Here is a 19,740-nt window from a genome sequence, read left to right on the forward strand (position 1 = left end):
ATTTAACATATTGATGGAAATTTTCTCCATATTTTTGTCTTTTTAAAAGTTTATTTCAATATAAATATGCTTACAGAAAGATACTCATAGTGGTTAAAATAACGCAATTTAGTGTAACTTACACTATACAATTTGGACCCAAAATAAGGTACATGATTTAAGTTAAAGAAAAGGGATTCGCAATCTGGTTTATTTTTCATCTATTATAAATATAATAAAGATCCTCTCTCAAAAGTTGTTAAAGCAGGCAGCAAGATCCATGAACAATTATCTTTGAATAAAACACAAATTGCACTCTAAAAGCTTAAAAGTTGGTGCAACAAAATATTTTTGAAATATTTCAGTGCCAGCTAACACATTGTATAGTGGGGAGAAGTCTATGTGCAACATATGAAACAACTATGTTAGCTATCCTATCTTGGTTAATATCGTATGTACATTATAAATCTACATAAACCAAGACTGAAGTAATTTCTTGAATCTGAGTTCCTGATGTGTGCTGAAACTGGTTTGTACCAGCTCATGAGAGTATGTAGATTGTGTATATATCTTCCCAATTCTACTTTCATTGACTTCAAGTTGGTAGCTTGAAATTGGCCATGGTGGGAGTATTTACACCATGGGAATCAGCAAATGCCACAAATCAGGGCTCTCTTGCTCCCCCTGCCACCTGAAGCCAGTTATTAAACATCTATTAGCACACCACATTGCCAGTTAACACTATCAAGTCATCCTCTGAGGTCAATAAGGAAACTGAACAAAGGAGTTGTCAGTTCTGATTTTTATATTAAAAAAACATAAGTTTCATCTTTAGGTTTTCAGTCTAGAACTGAAACTATAGTATAGGCAAGGTGTACATTCCATATTCAACTTGCATGGGTGACAGGTCATGGAGTCTATGTGCTTTTAAATTTGTAAGCACTTATATGCAAACTCTCCAAAGTTCAAGGGCAACGGGACTCTAGAAATGACTCTAGAAATAAATGGTCCCTTCTTGTAAGACAAGAACACAACCTACACCCATAGTAATAAGAAACTTTATTAGAAAAAAATTAGCCCGCAAAGAAGAAGCAGTTCTGACGAAAGAGAAAAAAATAACTTAAAATATATGTTAATGAGTGTGGGGCTTGTTTTGGGGTTGATGAAAATGTCCTGGAATTAGATAGTGGCGATGGATTGCACAACTTTGTGAATATGCTAAAAAACTGAATTATACACTTTAAAAGGGCGAATCATATGGTATGTGACTTATATCTCAATAAAGTTGTCAGTAAAAAAAAACTGTGAAATATATTGGAGAACAACATAAATATAAGTTCAAAGGATAGTTAACAGACAAATACATTTTCACCAGCTACCGACTATTTGGCTTATACTGATTTCTAGTGTGTTGTTAACTTCACAGATTCTAAAGAACTGGAGAGGGTTGACTAGCCCATTAACAAAGCTGAAAGCAAGCAGCATTTCTCTTTACTTCACTTTCACCCCCCTCTTCCTTGTCAACCCTTTTCTCCTAACAATTAACATAATGGTTCTACTATAATCTATCGGTATGGGTCTAAACCAGGGGTCAGCATTTTTTCTTTCTGTAAAGAGCCACACAGTAAATATTTTAGGCGTTGTGGACTGTAAGATCTTTGTCACAACAACTCAGCTCTGCAGTTGTAGCTTAAAAACAGCCATAGATGATACATAAATGAATAAGTTGTGGCTGGGTGCCAAAAAAACTACAAAAACAAGCAGCCTATTGGATTTGGTGCATAGCACAGGCTCTGACTGACCTCTTGTCTAGACTGCAAAATGTTGTGGGAGTGTTGATTTTGCTTGGGAAATTCTATTGTATAGAGCAGAGTTTTGCAAATTAGGGATGGGAGTGCGGATATGTATCAGAATTACCTGTCACCATATCTTGTCTTTTCAAGATCCTATTCCAGACTGAACAAAGGCAGAATTTAGGTATTCCCTGGGTCCCTGACCAACACTCATTTTAGCTTTATTAAAAATAGAAGTATTCCCTTCTCAATCCTTCCCATGTAATCTTATGAAAGCAGGGCTAAAGAGCATTTTTAAGTGAAAAAAATATCAAGAGCCACAAAATGCAAGTAATTTTTTTTTTCTGAAAGAACTATCAACTGTGAAACTAATAAGAGGAAACAAAATTTTACCCAATAAATTAGATAATTATTTAGCATACATTTAAGTTTCCTTATTCTTCCACTTAAGGGAACTGGAGGCCCAAGGAAAAGAGGATAACAAGAGGTAAGTAAAAATGGGTCTTCTCAGAGTTGCAAATAGTGATCAGCTTCCCAAATGACAGGTGTAGCCACTAAGCAAAGGGCAATATTTACTGGTGCATAGAGTGGAATCGAATATTTGTGTTATGTCAAAATTTTCAGCTATATCTCACATTCAGTTATTATGTGTCTATTAATATTGACATTTTTAACGACGATCTAGCATTTCTTTTTATATAGCCTTATATCTGAAGCAGTAATTCTTAAGGGGACACCAACTAGGAGATTATAAAACTTATCTCGGGAGCTTACATTGCCTAAAATTTGACATTCCATCTAGGGGATCATTTCTCTCTCCCTCAGAAACTGCTTTAGTAAGCCGTTATTACAGATGGGAATGTGGTTTATCAGTGTGTGGGGCAGAAAAAAAATGGTTAAAAATTGCTGATGGAAAGTAGCAAAATAGAGAAATGCATGCGTGCATGAATATAAGGCTATATCACTGATAAAAGACAGGATGCCTGCTTGTATCCATAGCAGGCAGGAAAAACTTTAGCAACTTCATTAAATAATCAGGGTACAATGAATGTGTTAAACTGCTAGCTCATTTACATTCGTATTTTGAATTATTGCCACAAAATGCTTGAAAACAGGCCTGATAACCTTTATGGCGTTCTGGGAAGGTGAGTGGGCCGTTATAGAAGCAGAGATACTTTGGATGTCTTGTATGCTCTATTAAGTTAAGCTAGTTACTATTCCTCCTTCCAACTCATTTCATTCCGCAAAGTTTCCTGCTCACAAGGCATCTAGGAGGGGAAATGAGACACAAATGCAAAAAACTAATACAAAGTAGAAGGTAATGTTTCCCCAAATAAATATGGAGTGCCAGGGACATTTATAGGTAGGAGAGATGACATCAGGTTGGAGCAGAGCGTCAGGCAAAGCTCCATTAATCTCCAGAACTCTCAGCTCTTTTCCCAAGCACAAAAGCAGTTATTGGTGCTTTGGGATAAGTTAGATACTGACTTTTGTTAGTACCATTATTTTTAAAAAGGTATTATTTAGCCTTTTCAATGTGTGATTTTAAGTTTCTTAAATGTAAACTTGTTACATCTTGGAGCCATGGATTGCTCTGTTGGAGCACCTTCCCTGTCAGACAGGGTAAATCAGTTTGGGGAAAAGAGGTTATTCTGTCATACTCCGTTCAGGCATGTGTTTTCTGAGTCGTTTACAGCTGCAGATGTCTGCTACCTAATATATATGGTGGAGACTATTTAGGGTTTTGGAGGAAAGTTAGAGAGAACCTCTATTCCTCAGCAGGCATTAGGGCAGCTGGTAAGGAAGTGAGATAGATAATGCAGTTCAAGTGCGGATGCGGCTGCGCGCACACACACACACACACACTCACACTCACACACACTGCTGACTTGGCAGCTGTGAGGATGGAGGTGGGAGACTCAGTGCCTGATAAGCTACTTCAAGTGCCTGCAGGTCCGAGGCTGGATTTGAAGCCTCCAGCGTGTTTGGAGTTAATTCCCATTAGGTTGGACTCCGCCCCTCTCTCTCAAAGGTAAAACAAGGTTTTCAGGCATCACTGCAAAAAGAGCAGCTGGGATTCCCATCCCCTTCTGACAAGCTGTGAGGAGAAGTTGTTTCTCAGATCTGAGTCGGAAGAGAGGGAACAAGTCAATCAGCCTTCGTGGTCAGAAGGTAAATTTGCAACTTGGGCCAAATGCAATTGAAACAGCTGGATGAGAAACTGCTTTGCTCTCCCCTTGCTCAGCCCCCCTTTCTACCTTTCCTTTCTCAGCTTCCTGTCCTTTCATCTCACAGCTCAGAGAAGCTGTTTTCTTCCCAAAGGCAGCCTGGTACATTTTTACTTCCTGGTAGTCTGTTGTTTGCACAGAGGCTAAGAGGAATCAGAGCTGGATTCCTATTTCATATTGACATGGTTTGAGGACCTAAGGGTTAAATGCTAGTTGATTTCCCCAGGAGAGTTGGTAACTTGAGGAGAGGAAGTCCATGTCTCTGGGAGCAGAGGGAGGGATTTTGTTCTGACTTGTCTATTAGAAGCAAAAGTGGATCCGGTTTGCCGATGTGCTATGTTGATCTCTTAGACTTGCCTCAATTGAGGTTATGGGACTGAAATGGGTTGATGAGGTTAAACTGAAATGCAGATGTTAAAGTCAGTGAGCTGGAAATAAAAGATCACATTCACTCAGTAAATGTTTATGTGTTCCTACTATGTGCCAAGCATGATGCTTTCCAGAAAAACTTGAAATATTTTAGCTATAAATCCATTCTTGAAAAGAACACTGGGCCAAGTGGTTCCACTTTATGGTGGAAAACTGAAAGCAGAACGAAGCCTAGGGGTGAGGTGAAATCACTGAGAGAGTGGTTGGGGGAGAGAGAAGGAAGAGGAGTGATATTCTACTGCTTAGGTGACTTCAAGTCTTCTCTATTACTTATGGGAAAATGGAGTCTTCTCTGGTAGGGGAGAGACTCGAATCCTATCCTGGTGTTAGGTATTCCACAGATGTTACTGCACTTGAACTTTATGTTCCATCATCTCCATTTTATAGTTGAAACTGAAACTTAGAGATTTTAAGTGATCCTCTCAAGTTCATATAACCTGTTAAGGGGCAGACCTCAGGACCCTATCCCAGATTTGATTCAAAAATCTAGACTCTTAGTATTTTTCAATCATTAGTTCCCATGAGAATCAATTGAGGATTTTTAAAAAATGCAACTCTCATCAATTCTAATTCAGTGAATCTGAGAAGGAGTGTCATAGTCTGCATTTTGAACAAGCATTGAAGGTGTTTCTGATGGAGAGGGGTGAGGGTCCCCGATTTGGGTAACACTTTTAATATGCTGTGCTGCCTCTCATATCTGCTGAAGTGATTGGAGAAACATTCAGCCCACCTTCCTCCTACACTGGCCAGATTCACTGAATGGAGGTAGTCAGCTGTGGTGGCATTTTATTCCTTGTTGAGGCCATGGGTAGAGAGACTACTGGGCAATGATAGCAAGGCTGGGGCTATGAACCTAAGGGTATGGGGGAATGCTTTACCAATTAGTCCACTGCTGATAGGGCTTAACAGTGTTTGGCTAGAGCAGGCTGGTACTAATATTTTCTAACTGATGGGAGGTGTGAGATAGTACTCCTAGCCAACCAAGTGATCACTAAAGGTGGTGGCACCTGTCCAGCCAAAATAAGAACTGGAATAAAGATTTCTAATTGGCACCTCGCTTTCCAAAGCAGAAGACAGATGGGGAGCTCAGTGAGCAGAATTGTTTTGCAGGGAAGGGAGAAGCTCATATGAAATTTAGGGCAATCATTCCAATTCCCACCTTTCCAACCACAAACTCTGGAGAAAGGTAATAGCCCACAACCTGACGTGGAGGTTCTTTTTAGCGGCTCTCTCTGTCTCTTCATGGCCAACTTGATTATTTAGAATTGACCTTCTAGGTTGTCGATGACTTGATTGGTCCTCTCTATCCACTTACTCTCTGGCTTACTGCCTTCTAATGCCTTACCTGCTTGCGAGCATCTCCACTGCAGGATGGAGAGATGCAAAGAAATAAATAGACAAACCCAACATAGATAGTTTTGCTAGTCTTTCTACTCCAGACTAAAAGAGGAGGGAAGGAGGGGGAAGTCTTAGGAAGAGGATCAGCAAGCACAAAATCTGAAGAATTTGAAGACAAGGCTTAAGTCAAAAGTGAGGTCTTCTCAAGCAGACAGTAGAATGGTGGTTTGCCAGGGGCTGCAGGAACAGGAAAATGGGGAATTGTTACTTAAAGGGTATAAAGTTTCAGTTACACTAGATGAATACATCCTAAAAATCTTCTGTACAACTCTGTGCCTATAGTTAGCAACACAGTGTTGTGCCCTTTAAAATATGTTAAGAGGATAGATCTCATGTTAAGTGTTCTTACCACACACACACAAACTCCACAAAAGAATACAAGGAACTTTTTGAAGGTTATGAATATGTTTAGTACCTTGACTGTGGTGATGGTATTACAAATGTAGGCGTATGTCCAAACTCATCCAGATGTATACATTAAATGTGTGCAACTTTTCATATATCAATTATACCTCAATAAAGCTTAAGAAAAGTGAGGTCTTCTTGAGTCACTGAGACACAAATGGGAAATAAAGCCTTGGAGTAGCTACAAATGGGAAATAAAGCCCTATGGAGTAGCTATATAGGAGAACCTGGAGCAACTCCCACTGTGGAGATAATACACGGAAGGAAAAACTGAGGGACTCCGGTGACAGAAAACCAGGAGAGAAATATTTGGAAAGTGGTAGTGGACTCTTTTTGAGGCTGTGTCTGAAGCAGAAAGATCTAGAATGGTCAGGCTGCATATATACCCAACTTGATACAAGCAGTCACATTGGGCAAAGACCTGTCTCTGGAGCAGAATTTTATTTACCCACTGCAAACATATGCCTGTGTATTTTGCTCATTTCCTAGGGAAGTCTCAGAACTGAATATGATTGATGTCTTTGTAACAGGGTTGGCAGGTAGGAAATGCACACAGTCTGGGGGCTTGAGGAGAAATGCCTGTTGATATTCCTTTGCCAACACCAGTGCCAACAAAGCTGCTTCTCGCAGACCAGTCTGAAACCAGTAGTCTTTCAGCCACATTTTTCTCAGCAGCTGCAAGTCAGAGACTCCCTTTCTGACCACTTCATGTTCTAGCCATTAACTTGCTGGCTGCTTTGCCTGGACCCTGTTACCCCTAGTAAAGTAGTACTTTCCTTAACTCAGAACTTATATGACAAGCTTAAGTGGGAACAAAGGGATTTGAGTCTTTTCCTGTGGGAACTGTGGAAGAGGTAAGGAAGAGGAAGGATTTTGTTTGTTTCTCTCCACTAAGAAAAATACAAGAGCAAAATTTCCAGTTTTATTGATACTAAGTATGTACCCACATAGGAGTAGGTACACATGAGAGTGGAAAAGTGAGAATAAATCTTTAAAGACTTGGCAATTAGACACCACAGGGAGAGGCAGAGTGCTCATTTTGGGGAAAAAAGGCTAAAGGTAAGCTACTAGCAATCTGAGTTGATGAAGTGCTCTCATCTGGCCTTAAGTTGCAGCAGAAAAGGTTTAAAATGAGTCATAACAAATAATTTATTGACTGTGAGAGTGGTTAAGCTACCAAGAAAAATTGTAGTCTTCTTGTCTAGAGTTCTTTCAAAGCAGTATAGATAAACATTTGACATGTACAGCTTAGGTGAGTTCCCTGCCTCATATAGGTTGAAGTGATCTCTAGCCATGACTCTGTGTTAGAATGACTACCATATCTCTAAATATTAGTGAACATTACTCTTTAGTAAAGACAGTAAATTCAGAATAGACCTAACGCTTCAACCGTGGTTGTTACAACTTTCTGCATCACTCACTGCATCCCATTCAACCACTCTCAGAAAAAGGTATGTGACTCATTTAGGAGATGGAGAAACTAAGGGATGAGGGACAATGTAACACCTAAAGTGAGAAGATCAATAGCAATCCTATCAATGCCTGGTTATTGGACCACTTAGCAGGAGCACCAGGGTGAGTTCTTGGTTTCTGAAATCCAGTATGGCTGTGTGGCTAAACATTCCAGGATAGAGAAACAAAGCTATTGAACACATGAAATATACAAGAGGAATAAAGATAGAATGAAGTATAGCATTGTGTCATTGTGTGTGATTTTTGTTTATGTGAATGCAAAGAGACTTGACTAGTTCCTGAGAATGAACTTGGATTGCTCTGAAGGGCTGTCATGAAGGGAGGTTACTCCATTGCAGGCAATGCAAGAAATAAAAGCATTTGCTTGAATGCACTTCCCTGCCTGGCACATGTGAACACGTAGCAACATGCATGCCATTGCCTCCCTATCCAGCCACAGGAGAAGCTGGGCCAGAGCTTATTTGTGTTCAGAAAATATTGAGTAATTTGATCACTGAGATCTCTTCCTTGACTGCATGAGGTCAAGTCTATGATTCAGAAAGGTTTACATTAGAAATATAGGCTTCATCTCTTTATTGTTTAATTCCATGGTCACTTTTAGCTTTATATTTTTTGAGTCCTGGAGAGAGAACATTAGAGAATTATCTGTGGCAGTGATTCTCAACCTGCTGTCCATGGATGGTGCTGGCTCACCACACCTCCAGTCCTAAATAGGGTGACTCACTCATCCATGTTTGGGACTTTCCTAGTTTTATCACTGAAAGTCCCACATCCTGGGAAATCCCTCAATCCCAGGTGAACTGGCATGGTTGGTCATCCTAGTTCTAAATGAAATAATGACAATGAGTTTTTCCTGAAGTTGAAAGTATTTAATTAAATTCTGAAAGTCAATGAATTTTTGTAAAGCTAAATGTGTTTAATTTAATCTGAATTTTGTGATTCTGCCTTCCTATATCTTTGCTTCAAAATGCCTTTTTTTAAGTGAAATTATGGTGACAGTGGTTGGTAGCACTTTTAAGCAGTCAGATTTGTCACATATAATGATAACCTTATGCCAGAATCTGTCCTCTTATTTCTAGTATAGTCTAGGTACCACTCACTAGTATAGTCCTTTTCTCTGACTTAAGTTCTCTGCCCTTCTACTGGTTGTCATCCTGGGACTTTTGATCTCAAGATGGTAACATTCATGGGAAACATACGGGGTTAGTTCTGACTACAATTACTGAGTTTATAACAGCTAATGCTCTTGTTCTGCTGGTTTACACACTCTTAGAGAAAGTGGCCTTCCTCCTACCTTCCCTGTCTTCCTCTCTAATTCTTTCCCCATCCTTAAACAATTTTTGAAATCCTGGTTGAGAAACCATGGAGGCTTTTCATTGTGATATTATTGGGGTGATGAAGGAGTATGTAGGGGAAGGTTTCGGGTAAAGGAGAAGTGGGAAATGATGGCTCTGCCATTGAATCACTGTGTAACCTTGTACAAGTCACTTAGCTTTCTGACTTTCAATTTGCTCCTTTGTAAATTGCCCTTTCTTACCAACCTAAAAAGATTGTTGGGCAGAGCACTTGAAATAATGGACTTGGAAGGGAACATGATGATGCAGCCAACAGCTGTTTATCAGCTTGTTTCCTCTCATCCTCTGGCCTGGGCTTCTTCACCCGGAAGTGAGTCCATAAAAGAAGGCTACTTTCACTTTTCATAATCTTACAAACTCTAATATAACAAGCAGAGGCATTACCTCATTGCAGTCAAGCGTACCTGCTTTCTAACAGCAATTACTCAAAACTAGTTCTACTTCTCCTCCTGTTGGCTTTCAATCCCTCATCACAGCTTTCTCTCATTCTCCCCACTCTCAGGCACAAAGCCTCATTCCCAGGGGCCCAGCTCAGGGCACTTTCTTCCCAAGCCCTAACATTCCAAAGTAAGCACCTGTAATTTATGATCTCTGCTCCCTTCCTGCACAAAACACATAGCACACCATACATATGTATCAGGAGGGGAATTGTGGCGGAGTGAAAAAAAAGAACATTTTACTAAGAGTCAAATAACTGGGCTCTGGTCTGGCCAGTGTACCTCACTAGCCCTTTACTCTTGGGTAAATCACTTCCTCTCCATATTCCCATCTGTAAAGTGTTGGGGGAGGAGGAATTAGCACTCTGTGGTAGAAAAGTACTGGCCTAGGAATCTGCAGATCGAGTTTCTTATTTTGATGTTGCTGCTTGCTAACTTACTCTGTGAGTTGGGCGAAATAATCTCCCCCTTTACTGGGCCATACTCCCGCATATATAAAACAAGAAGATTGAATTACGTGATTCATTAAGGTGCCTGCCAGCCTAGAAATTGGGTGCTTCTATCAAATGGGTTTCATTAAACAAACATGAATTGGAGTGCCTACTCTGTGCCAGGTACTGTTTGATGATGATTGTGAAAGGGCTCATGGCTGGGCACAGTCCCTGAGACCCTGGGTACAACTGCTGCTTGCTTCCAACAATGTCCCAAATTGACAATGTGGTGGCCCCATACAGCCAGTTCCTGCACTTCCCTTGCCCTGAGCCCCCCACCCTGAACCCCTCTCCCACCACCTGTAACTTTAAAAAATGGTGATGAATCATGGAGAAGTTTCTGAAACATACTCCACCATCTGCCTGCTGGAGACATTCACAATGCTGTCATCAAGCTGTGGTGTGGTCTCTGGCTGACTTAATTGAGAAATAGGCCAGAAAGCAATGGCAGATTAATGGAGCTTGGAGGGAAGTGGTTGATTTTTGACAGAGGGTTCTGTGAAAGCCATTTGTGAGCTAGGCTGAGGAGGTTAGATTTGAAAAGATTCTCAGCATCTTGAATCTGAGATTACTTGTTCCAAAAGGCACCTTGAAAGGTTCTTACAACTATATATATATGTTCCTGTTGCCAGGAAGGGGGTACTTGATCCATTTCAGAGAGATGAGAAGCTTTCTTGACTATATTCAGCAAAGAACAAGGCAGCTTTTCTTAGTAGCCAGTCTAGAGTTAAATAACTTTCGCTGGTTGGAAAGTTGCCTCCCATTTTGATTTTGGGAAAAAGTGACTGAACAGTGCTTGCTCAGTGATAAGCATACAGTGGGAGACGAGGCATCCCTTATTTTATTCTACCCATTTCAACCCGGCTGATGTATCCCTGTAAAAAGCCCACATTAATGCACTGGTGGACATCCTACCTAGGTCAAATGGGCACACCCTATAACTTCATGGTGAGCTCTCCTTCCCTCTTCTCCCTTGTAATACGGGCAGGCTCTGTCAGTTGTCTTCTTTCTTCCTTCACTCTCTGAAAACAACTTGGTTCCTGACTCTCTTGAGATATCACTTTCTTCCAGGCCTCCAGGCCAACAATGCCATTCTACTGGAAGCTGAGGGCTTTCTGGGCAGCCTTGATTTCATTCAGGCTTTCCTCCTGCCACTTGTTCCATGCCGGATGTCAAGAGTTAAAAGCTATCTGATCAGGCTGCATTTGAGTTGACAGAGCAGTCACTAATTCAGTTCTATGGTTCTTCCATTGCGGCCTATAGACCATAGAACTCTGAATCAGGCAGAAGGAAGGGAAGATGGGAAAATTGCTGGAAAGCAGAATCCCATAAAGACCCAAAAGGTCCTTGAGAGAATAATCTTATCCAGAAACAAGGGCCAAGTGGCATATAAATGAGTCCCAGGACTGGCAAGCCAGATAAAAAATAGGCCGATGGAGCTTACATGATAACTTTCTACATTTGGTGCTGTGACCCAACTCATCTCCCCATCCCTGCAGAGAAACCTGGGACCATGAGGAGCAGCCTGACCCTGGTGGGGACCCTCTGGGCCTTCCTGTCCCTTGTTACCGCTGTGGCCAGTTCTACCAGTTACTTCCTGCCTTACTGGCTCTTTGGATTCCAGCTGGGGAAGCCAGTGTCATTCAGCACATTCCGGAGGTGCAACTACCCTGTGCGGGGAGAGGGGCACAGTCTGATCATGGTGGAAGAGTGTGGGCGCTATGCCAGCTTCAGTGCCATCCCAAGCCTGGCCTGGCAGATGTGCACGGTGGTGACAGGTGCCGGCTGTGCTCTGCTGCTCCTGGTGGCACTGGCTGCTGTCCTGGGCTGCTGCATGGAGGAGCTCATCTCCAGGATGATGGGACGTTGCATGGGAGCAGCGCAGTTTGTGGGAGGTAAGAATGTTGCTGGGATTGGGTAGGTTGGGAAGCTCTGCAGGGGGAGTGGGGAGTGGGATGTATTGCCTTATGGGGAAATCAATTCTCATCCCCTCCCCTTTGTCCAAATCTAAGGCTATAAATGGGACTCCTTTGAAACACCTAGTCTAGGACTCCCCAAAGTGCAATCTACATCATACTTTTATTCACAGCAAAATTGGCTAGTAGACAGAGTTGATATCTGGTTTTTAACCTTCATTTTCATCACCTTCTTCTTCCTACAGGGTTCCCAATTAAGAATATTATCCAGGTCTGCTTTCCAGGAGCAGCAACGTATACTCTAGTATTACTGCTCCAAAATAAACTTTATCTCTGAGATCCCTGATCTCTGGTAGTTATCTCAGAGGGCAGTGATCTGATACACATAGGTGCTATTACTAACAAGAGTTTAATGTACAGTCCCCATCAAAGAAATACATCTCTAATAGTGAAATGCTCGGTACCAGACAGACTGTAGGTCACTGATTATTAGGCCTACATCTAAGGCTAGCACTGTCTGGTAGCCATTAGCAGTCTATCCAGGTTTCTTATGGCCCTGACTGACCCTAATTATCTTTTCTCTCCTTTAGGCTCCCTCTAAATTTAGTGCAGGAGACCTGGGATGCTGGCAGGGTGTAGATGGGCTAGGAAAGAGCAAAATGCAGAAATGGTAGACTGCAGGAAGGCAATAGGAGCAGTTTAATTTGAACTGTATTAGAAGAAAAAGCAAGTTTAGACAGACAGGCAAATACGTGTGTGAATATATGAGTATTTTTTACAACTGGATGAGACACTAGGAAAAAGTGCTGGTAGAACCTATTGCTGAAGTTTGTTATTATTGCTCATGAAGTTTTAGAATCATTATTTAATTCATTATCATTTCCATTAGCAGCACAGTGTGGGCGACTGGAGCCAGGAAACTTGGATCCCACTTCTAGCTCTTTCACTAAGTTGCTCTGCTGCTGTGGGCAAATGACAGGGACCTCTCCTGTGTTCACGTCCCTTCTTTCCTTGAATTTGTTCACTGGCAAGATAGCCCAGATCCTAATTTTCCTTTTTCTCTTCGATGACTACATTCAGGTAGCCTTGCAGTGAGACGGTAGTAATGAGCTAAGATAGTGGTCCTCAACAGGGGCTGATTTTTCACCCTCCCCCCAAGGATATTTGGTAATGTCTTTGAGACATTTTTGGTTATGACAACTTGAGGAGGGTGCTACTGACATCCAGTGGGTAAAGGCAATAGATGCTGTTAAATATTCCACAATGCACAAGGACAAGACAGCTCCTCACTCTCAACAACAATGTATCCTGCCAAAAAGGTCAATAGTGCCAAGGTTGAGAAACCGTGAGCTGAGGTATCGTGGTTTCCTGGCCTGCTTATGAAAAGCACCAGATTTCTTTTGTTGTGCCAGTTAAGGTGATGTTTTCTGGTTCCCTCTTTCCTTAGACTCATTGTAAAAAATTTAAATCTGAATTAACATTCTAGACTCTCTTTTCTCTATATTTTTCCACTCTTTAGCTGCTAATGGTTTTCTGGCCACATAGAAAGTTGTTAGATTAGTTTCTTTCTTCTCCTTAAAACCCACGGTACAGAACCAGTTACTGGTTGGTCTAAAGCTGGTATAAGCCAATGACTTTATCTCCTTTTGGGGGCTCCATGGATATCACAAATGAACCTTAAGCAGGCTCACCTTTCACCTGCATTCTTGGGCATGCTATAGCTAGCTCAGCACTTCTACGGACACATTATTTCAGAGGTGACACCTAGCTGGCAGGAGAAAGACGTGATCTTTGGAACTCATATTTATAGCTCCAGGGCCTAGCTCCATGCCTGCCATAGAGAAGGTGTTCAGTAACTATAGAAAGAATGAACACATAGTTAAGGCAATGTCTAGTATATGTTTGGATAATTTGGACACGTGAGAGCTGGGTTCATTCACATCCTTTTCTTTTTTTTCAGGCTTCCGTTCAGGGGTGTTAGCACCCTAAGTTCTTTTCTCTTCTGACTTGAGAGTGACAACTCAGCCTCACTTGTATTTCTAAGAGTTTCCAGCAGAGAGTGAGGAGATGCTAACTGGTAGGAATCAGAAGGCCAGTAGAAACTGCCTCCATCAGACTCCAAGCATTAACAGTGGCTCCTACTCCCAGCTTGCTTCCTATCTTTGGCTTGACTGAGACTTTTACAAAACCCTTTACAAAACCCTTGTGGTTCTCCATATGACACATTTTAGCTAATCCCACCTCCTAGGTCTAAAAACTCAAAGGAAATTGTTGGGGGAGATGTGGGTAGGTAATAGAGATTTAGATATTCATGGACTGATTGAGGAAGAACTTTGACTAAGTGGCAGGTGTCATACAGAGGAAGTCAAAACATCAATGCCATTTTTATCTCATATGATTCTGCCATTCTATATTCTCCATTGACCTTTTCTCATAGGAACATGGTCACAGTATTTTCACTTAGATGAGGGTCTTTAAAGTTCAAAAACAAAATGCCATTTGACAGTAGTCGTGGAAAGGGTCAAGACCCCCAAGGTGTTCCACAAAGTTTATCCCTGGGCAAGCAAATATTGGACAGATTGCTAAATTTCCACAGCTTCCCCATCTGTAACACCAGTCAACTAAGAGTCATTTCTACCTCTTTTTTAGAAATTAGTGCCTGTCAAGATTACCTCAGTTGTGGAGGAATGGTTAAGACTGCTTGGATGTATCATATTTTCTAGGATCTCCTTGGCATATGACCATTACCCAAGGATCTTCAGAGATCTTGGGTCTGACTCCTCAGAGACGGGCTCTGCCAGTGGCAGAAAGCCAAGCCTGAACAGCATTTTGAGCTCCATGGATAAAAGACACAAGAGAAAGAGCTGTGGGGGTTAAGTTTGAGCTTGTTGTTCAGTTGAGGGGAATTGATTTTATTGCTCTAGGCCTGGCTGCTTCTCGGCAGCTAGTGCATTAACCGAAATACATCAGGGGGAGGAGCCAATTTGTTCCAGGTCTGGTTTATCTCTGCCAGACCCCAAACCACTGAAGAGATGGAGTATCCATTAAGAACTATCCCCTCCCCCTGCCTGACTCTTGTTCCCCAGTTTGGCGGCTGCCCACAGAGATGAGCGGTGGGAAGTGGGAGAGACAGGAAGAAATAAAGAGCTGCTGGCCTGAGTCATACTCAGCAAGGTGACCTGATGGGGCCCTTGGGTCCCATTTGCTCCACCTGCAGCTGATCCAGCTGGACAAGCCTAGGGTCCAGAGAGCCTTCCACTGGGACCTTCATGCCTTGCTCCAACCGGTGAAGGAAACATCTGGCCAGGAGATTATTTCAACCCTGGGGATGGCTGAGGTTTCCAACCAGCTGGCCCCCAGGCCCTGAGAACAAAGTCATTATTCACATTCCCTTGTGTATGCATTTGCAAGAGGCTTGTGAATTATCCTCTATCTGCAGTGAGAGCTAAACAAAGAAGAAATAGGTGAGAAGTAAATATAAGGAACTTCTTGGCAGGAAAAAGTGTAAGATCTTGGACCAGGTTACTTGAGGGAGGCTGAGAATCTTTCTAGAGCAGGGAACATATCAGAATCACCTGGAGTGCCTAAAAAATGTGGACTCTCCACTCTCCAGTCCTCTTTCCCATTTGGATATACACAGCAACAGGTGGAAGGCTGCATGTTTTGAAAAATCTTTCCCGTGGCTCTGATGTGTATGTGTGCCCTTTCCCCAACCCAAGTGAGAACTACTACCTTGGACATTTTGTTTTTGTTTTTGTTTGGTTAAGGGCATAGAATGCAACACACCCAGACAGGCACCAATGTTTTTCTCCGTGTAAGGTCCTCAAACTACATGCTTCAAGCTGAATGAAAATCACCACTGGAGACAGATCACTGAGGTCTTGATTCAAGGAAAGGTTACTATTTTTCTAAAAACCATTATCTTCTCTGGAAACCATGGCATTTCCCAGAAAGTCCTCCAAAGTTTCACCAGGCATCACTTATTTTATCCTTACCATGCTGAACAAGGATTATAAGAGTGACTTTCTGTTTGAGAAAATGGTATTTAAAGAAGTTAACCTACTAGCAAAGGCTCATGTAGCAGATTGGAGGAGAACAGAGAGTATGGTCCATGGCTTCTGACTCTCAGCCCTGGGATTTATGCACTGGTGCTATTGATTTTTCTTTTTCTGTTTGGAGAAGAAGTGCTATCATTATGTTTATCAGAGTGGTCCATGAACCATTTGTATAAGAATTATCTGAGGTACTTGTTAATGCAGATACCTTAGTGCCATTCTAAGCCTACTGGATCAGAACTGATGCCTGGAACTCTGCATTTTATACAGCCTCTTAGGCTGATTTATTTTTGAAAATATAGTTCGAAATATTTCAGATGTATGTACTACTCAGCTTAGGAATAGAATATTACCAATGCAGTTGAAGTCTCCTTCATATCCTGATCATATTCCCTTGTCCCCACAGCAAAGGAAACTACTGTCTTGGATTTGTTATTTATCATTCCCCAGCATCATTCTAGTACATACTAAAATTTGGAACTTCTGCTCGATTTTGTTCATAGTGTTGCTTTTTTCTGGAATTCCCTTTTCTTCCATCTCTGCCTGTAAATATCTGTCTATTTCTCAAAGGCCAGGTCAAATACTGCCTCCCTGTGAAGCCTCTTCTGATCTACTTTAGAAATCTCTATCAGAAGTGAACTGTCTTATAACTCTGAGAGAGAATATGGGGTCAAATGAATGGGAGAGTTGAGTGGGGGAATTCCCTGGGAAGGGAAAGCTGAGATATAGCAGAAAGGCAGACATAAATTTTCTATGTTTGAGTTAGTTGCTACAAGAGCAAAAAATTGAGCAAATTAAAAACAAATTAACTCATTCTAGCCTTCTGCTCAGGATAGTAAATTCAAACTACCTAGTCACCATATTTGGACAGATATTTGGGAATGAGTTGGGAGTATAACAAAATGGCTGCCCACTCAACAGTTGCACTTGTGAATGGGATGGGGGTGGTGAGGGGGTTGGTAAGACTCAGTGAGGAGGCTTTTCCTGCCCAGAGACTAAAGATTAAAAACTAAAGATTAGGCACCTGCCTAACTGAGAATGTGCAGTTGGAGGGGGTTATACAGCTGTTGGGATATGAGGAAGTAGTAATTCTGGCATCATGGGAAGGTTGAGGGCAGCTGGGATGTAGCTGCAGGGAGGGCTCCAAGGTCTGAGATTACGTGCCTGAGGGTTTGTATTGGCATGAGGTTGCCACAGCATTGAAACTGAGTAAAGTGTCCAACTCCAGGCTTCTGCTTGGTGAGAGCAGTGAATTCAAATTATAGCAACCATGTTTGGGGAGGACATTGGTACATTTTGTGATAGGGGATTCTTGTGGGGGAAGGAGCAGTTGAGGAAAGGAAACAAGATGGCAGCCCACTGGTCACTTGCACATGTGCAGTAGTGAAGTAAGGATGGTAACACACTCTGAAGGGCTTTCTTTCCCTTTCTAGAGGCAGGTGAGAATAGGAAAGTAACCTCTGAGCATATGCAGTTGGGACAGACTTCTCCAAGGGGCATATGTGGTTGAAGGGGCAGTAAAACTGGGAGTTAGCAATGACAAGTAGATAAGTAGGAGCCAGGGCTACAGCTCATATGTGGCAGGGATAGGATTTAAACTAGTTTTCTCTGCCTCTAGGCCTCCTGCTCTTAATATTTTTAGTGGTGTTTTTCTTAAGTGTTGCTACCAGGACCAGATGCATCAGCATCACTAGGGTGCCTTTGGAATACATATTTCTGGGCTGCAGTTACTGAATCAAATACCTATGGGTGAGACCTAAGAATCTACATTTTTAATAAGGCCCCACTCTTCCAGAAGGTGGCAGGGCATGGCACTGGCAAATGACTTCCATGTTGCTATTTGAAGCATATCTTAACAGTCGCAAATTGATGAGAACTGTTGGGGACAAATATAATTGAGGATAAATTACCCTATAACTTCATTTTTTTTTAAAATATGTCTCGCAGAACATCTTTCTCCAGCTATGATCAAATGCAATGAAATCATCTATCAGTTATGAGTCAAATGTCTCCATGAAGTATGTATACAACTTACTGTGCTCACCTTTCTAAAATCCAGGAGGAAGGATGGGGGATGGGAGGGCTGGTAGGGCAGGTTGGACAGAGCATGGAGCCACATGCTCTGGGGCAGAACGCATGCCTGGCAGAGATTCCTGGTCTTTGGCCCAGTGCATGTGAAAAATTGCAAGGTAACTCCAACCAGGCAGGTTTTGAATTGAACCCTGTTCAGCTTTTGACTTTTTAGCTGTTTTTTATGAAGATGAAGAGGTGAGAAAGAAATTAGCATGGAGACTATAGGTGGAAAGTGAAAGAGGAGCTGTTATGAGTATTACTTTTGAAACAGCCCTGTAAGATACAGTACTATTATTCCTATTATTATAAAGATGAGGTAACCGAGGCACAGATGGATTAAGTAACTTGCCTAAAGTCACACAACCTCTAGGTAGCAGAGCTGAAATTTGAATTTAGGTCTAGACTGACTACAGAACTCATTCTCTTTTTTTCTTCCAGCTCCACTGAAATATAATTGACATATATCATTGTGTAAGTTTAAGGTGTACAACGTGAGGATTTGATACACTTACACATTGTGAAATGATAACCACAATAAGGTTAGTTAACATCCATCACCTCACATAATTGCCATTTTGTTTTTGTGGTGAGAACACTTAAGATCTACTCTCTTAGCAACTTGCAAGTATATAACACAGCTTTATTCTCTTAAGCCATCATGTTGTGCTATCTCTATGGATCTAATGCCTATAAGATTCCTAGTACCTGCTAGAAATATTATTGCCAAAAGGTGGTCAATTCTGGATACCTGTCTCTAGAAGGACAGAACTTCTAAGGGTTGATAATCTCTCTGATTAGTGAGAAAAAGTGTTGCCAGTAACTGGCTATGTGACCTTGGGTAAACTGCTGTCCCTTTCTGGGTCTCAACATCCACATCTGTATTGGGAAGAGATTGGAGTAGGTAATCTCCAAAGGCCCTTCTCTCTCCAAATTTCTATGGCTGTATCTGGTGTCTAGGATGATCTCCCATTCCTGGCATGGAGATCCCTTCAGAAGGATTCCCCCTTGGGTAGTGTGGGTGAAGGAAGCTGTCTGTTAGGTAGGCACAGCATTCTCTGAAACAGATGCATTTATTGAGCACTTATTATGTGCCAGGGTACATAGCTGAGGATAAATAAGTCCCTTTCCTTCAAGGAATGAACACTGTAGTGAGGGAAGGAGACAGCAAACAGTTGTAAAGGAAATATATCACAGGATACTTTAATCACAGGAGTATGCACAGGGTGCTATGGGAACAGAGAGAAGGAATATGTAACTTAGCCTGGGGGTTGGGTGTTGGAGATTGTTGAGGAAAGGCTTCCTGGAGGAGGTAATCCCTGGCCTGAGCTCCTCAGCATGGGAAGGTTCCCTCTGCCATGTCAAGTAAGGCACTTGGCCAGCACTAGTTCCTGCTTAAGAAACCACAGAGTTTACGCCAGTCCCAGGGATCTGAATGTGCAGGTTGAAAGCAGAAAGGCAGTTCTTTTATAAGCTTGTGTTCCTTTCTTCCTAGTCTGTGTGGGAAAGTTCACTTTTTATTACCTCTTGCCTTAAAGAGTATACACTGGATGCAGAAAACAGCTTAGGTTTCATTTCCAATTTTGTCTTTAAGCCACTGTGCAAACTCTGGGTTCACATACTCTGGCTCATACCTCCTCGTATCTCAGGATTTCAGTTTATCTGTGGTTAAAAAAAAAAAACAAAAATAGGAGTATTGTTCTATTGCCAC

The 19,740-nt window shown here is 41.8% G+C and overlaps 1 protein-coding gene across 3 annotated transcripts in view; it reads left to right on the forward strand.

The window, feature by feature from the left end:
- Positions 1–3,839: 3,839 nt before the first annotated feature.
- Positions 3,840–19,740, forward strand: part of LHFPL1 (LHFPL tetraspan subfamily member 1) — a 44,915-nt gene continuing 29,014 nt past the window's right edge. For 2 of the 3 annotated variants that reach the window (XM_004440504.3, XM_087427754.1), the window contains exons 1-2: positions 3,840–3,944; positions 11,488–11,883. In XM_004440504.3, coding sequence (XP_004440561.1) covers positions 11,502–11,883 — 382 coding nt within the window. In that variant the 5' untranslated portion in view covers positions 3,840–3,944; positions 11,488–11,501. Of the gene's footprint in view, positions 3,945–11,432; positions 11,884–19,740 lie in introns of those variants that run through there. The other variant, XM_004440503.3, reaches the window with a different exon arrangement.

The sequence above is a fragment of the Ceratotherium simum genome, chromosome X, assembly GCF_057802395.1.
Source record: "Ceratotherium simum simum isolate JZ-2026a chromosome X, ASM5780239v1, whole genome shotgun sequence".
NCBI lineage: Eukaryota > Metazoa > Chordata > Mammalia > Perissodactyla > Rhinocerotidae > Ceratotherium > Ceratotherium simum.